The sequence below is a fragment of the Cucumis melo genome, chromosome 11, assembly GCF_025177605.1.
Source record: "Cucumis melo cultivar AY chromosome 11, USDA_Cmelo_AY_1.0, whole genome shotgun sequence".
Classification (NCBI taxonomy): Eukaryota; Viridiplantae; Streptophyta; class Magnoliopsida; order Cucurbitales; family Cucurbitaceae; genus Cucumis; species Cucumis melo.
In genome coordinates, this window is record NC_066867.1 from 26,467,345 (window position 1) to 26,470,828 (window position 3,484).

The 3,484-nt window shown below is 31.6% G+C and overlaps 1 protein-coding gene across 1 annotated transcript; it reads right to left on the reverse strand.

Annotated features, from left to right (window-relative positions):
- Window positions 1-219: 219 nt before the first annotated feature.
- On the reverse strand, window positions 220-732 carry LOC127143964 (pectinesterase inhibitor-like). Its single transcript, XM_051079274.1, has one exon. The coding sequence runs from the start codon at window positions 730-732 to the stop codon at window positions 220-222; it is 513 nt and encodes a 170-aa protein (XP_050935231.1).
- Between the last annotated feature and the right edge of the window lie 2,752 nt (window positions 733-3,484).

Consider the following 3,484-nt stretch of genomic DNA (forward strand, 5'->3'; position numbering starts at 1 on the left):
AAAGAGATGTGTTTTTTTTTAAACGTTGATTAAAATTATTTTTTTATTGGGATCAAATCTTGGACTCCCAAATTTCCTAGATTCCGTCGTAGGATGTTATTTAAGGAAAATGGTATAAGTTATTAGAAAAGATTGATGAGGAAAATCTTATGAAATTATAGATTAAATTTTAAAAGAATTAAATGTAGGGAGTAGATAAATCTCAAAAGTACATAGCCCTCAAAGAAGATTGGATATGACCAAAATAATGCTGCATATATCATTTAGAGTCTTTCCATTCTTCAAAAGCAACGACGTATCCTTTGGTGGCTGCGCCAACTTATCTTGACAGTCGTCAATCTCAGTCATAGCACTAGAAGTTACAATATTGACACCGTTAAAGTCACCAAGTACCAAGTCTTTTTGGGCATTTTCAATATCACCAATAGCTTCATCATAGCTCTCAGCACATAACGAATATCTTTGTTTAAGTTGAGGATTGAGGGTGGTTTTTTCTAGTGAGCTGGCTAGGGTCAAAGATTTGCGAGCATTTGTATGGGCGAAGTTTAAGGTGTATACAGCCAAGCCTTTTAAATCTGTAGTGCCTGCAGATTTCAACACACTTGAACAAAATGGTGGATTTGAGGTTTTTGGACAGATGGTGGAAACGACATCAGTAGATGATGCCACGTTGTTAGTGAACAAAAGAACTCCAATGAGAGAGACAATAACGAGACAAGAGTTATTGGCCATTTTAATTTTTTTGTTCTTACCCAATACTGTGTCCTATGGGTCATTTGATCAATACATATATATAGATGAAGTTTAGAGAAATGGTTTTTTTCTTACGGAGGAGAAAAGGTAGTTGCAATTACATAATTAAAGCCTATTTTAGTCTTTTGTTTTGGTTTGTTTGTTTTTTATTTTATTTGTTGTTTTTATCTTAGAAAAGAATAACCAAAATCAATTCATGAATAATCACAACTGTCAATTTGTTTTTGACATAATCAATTCGTGTGTGTTCTTGTGATAGAATGCATGAATATTTGGAGCATCCAAGTGAGAATTGATCTGGCTTGCTTGTGGAGTGCTTTGAAGATTAAAGGTTGATGGAAATTTCTAACTTTGTCCAATCCTTTGGTTTGTTAGATCATCTAAGTAATTTGAATCTAACCTATATCTTAGGGGTTGAAATCAAATTGGTTTTGGTGCTGTTGGAGTTGTTTTCTTTGAGTCTTGTTCTTTAACATGATTCTTAGATCCAATGTCCAGGGTTTCATATCATAATACCTCTCATTAAATGGGGACTACGGGAGAAGATTAGATATAACTAAAATAATACTACATACAACATTTAATGTCCTCCCATTCTTTTGGAAGCAATAATGATGAATCTTTTGATGGCTATTTAAAGCTATCTTAACCGTCGTCGACCACTGTCATGATGCCATAAGTTGTCAAATCGACACCATTGGAATCTCTAATGGCCAAATTACTTTTAGCATTCTCAATATCGCCCACGGCCTTCTCCTTGCTCTCGTAGCAAGACAAATATTAGTTTTCAAGTTGAGAATTGGTCATCGTTGCTACAAGAGATTTGGCCAAATTTAGAGATTTTTTTGCATTTGTACATGTAAGTTTGAGGATGAAAGTGGCTAACACTTTTGGGTCTGCGTTGCCTTGAGATATCAATACATTAGTGCAAAATGATCGATTTCTAGTTTTCGGGCATATGCTTGATGCTACAACGTTTGATGTTGTGTCGTCGTGTCAACACCATATGTCAGGAATAACTTTGTAGAAAAGAAAATAAAAACTCTAAAACTAGCCAAAGAGTCTAAGATTGAAATTGGAATTGGTCATTTTAATAGAACAATAAGTTAATGTATAATTAATGATTTTCCTTTCTAATTTGTTCTTTGAATTCTAATTGACTATATCATATCAAACGAATTAAATAAATTATTTAAGTTTGATTTGATGTTTTCTATTTGGTTATTTTTATTTTTTTTAATTTAGTTATTACTTTAATTATATATACATTCAACGATCATAGTCAAACGATAATATATACATTAAACATATTTAAAATGCTTCATTCCTTCCATTTTATTATACGCATTTTTCCTCTTGTCAAATATTCAAATGATAGTTTTTAGTTATTTTTTAAAACTAAATTTATTTTCAAACATAACACTTGAATTAAAGCAACTATATACTATAAAAGTTTGAATTAGTGAACTAAATGGCTTAAGGTATTCTGGAAACATCACGTAAATTTAAGATGTTATATTATGTGAATTATCTGAATGAAAATTTCAGTAATTTTTCATTTGTTAGAATTATCTAGTGATATAAGTCTATCTGTGTTTATTAGGGACATTGTCTTTTAAGTAAGATTTTTTATTTAGTTATTTTGATCAGTTAAATTTATCTATTAATTGATTTTTTTATCACCTAAAAATTAACTAAACTAGTCAATTTAAATACCATTACATTGTAAATGTTATTATTTTAAAAAACAAACTTCATTAAATCTCAAAAGTACATATAGCCCTCAAAGAAGATTGGATATAACCAAAATAATGCTGCATATATCGTTTAGAGTCTTGCCATTCTTCAAAAGCAACGACGTATCCTTCGGCGGCTGCGCGAACTTATCCTGACAGTCGTCAATCTCTGTCATGGCACCAGAAGTTACAATATTGACAGCATTAAAGTCACCAAGTGCCAAGTCCTTTTGGGCATTTTCAATGTCACCAACAGCTTCATCATAGCTCTCAGCACAAGACGAATATCGTTGCTTAAGTTGAGGATTGGTGGTGGTTGTTGCAAGTGACTTGGCTAAGGTCAAAGATTTGCGAGCATTTGTATGGGCAAGGTTTAAGGTGTATACAGCCAAGCCTTTTAGATCTGCAGTGCCTGCAGATTTCAACACACTTGAACAAAATGGCGGGTTTGAAGTTTTTGGACAGATGGTGGAAACGACGTCGTTAAATGATGCCACATTTGAAATGATAGTGAACAAAAGAACTCCAATGAGAGAGACAATGATGATACAAGAGTTATTGGTCATTTTAATTTCTTTGTTCTTTCTCAATATTAGTGTCCTATGGGTCATTTTGATCGATATACACACTTATATAGATGAAATTTAGAGAAATGGTTTTTTTCTTAGGGAGTAGAAAGGGAAGTTGTAATTACATAGTTAAAGCCTATTTTAGTCTTTTGTTGGTTTTTGTATTATTATTATTTGTTATTTTTATCTTCAAAAAATAACCAAAATCAATTCTTGAATAATCATAATTGTCAATTTTTTTTTGACATAATTACAACTAAGATATGCTTTATTTATTTATTTGGAAAGATACAACTAAGATGTTAAAAATTGAATTTTCTGACAATGTATGATGCCAAAAACTTGGTATGAAGTGTAAGTATACCCTTCAAATTAACTATAAAGCGGTAGAAAGGTTAAGAAGCAACTAAGTATCGTCTTCTCTAG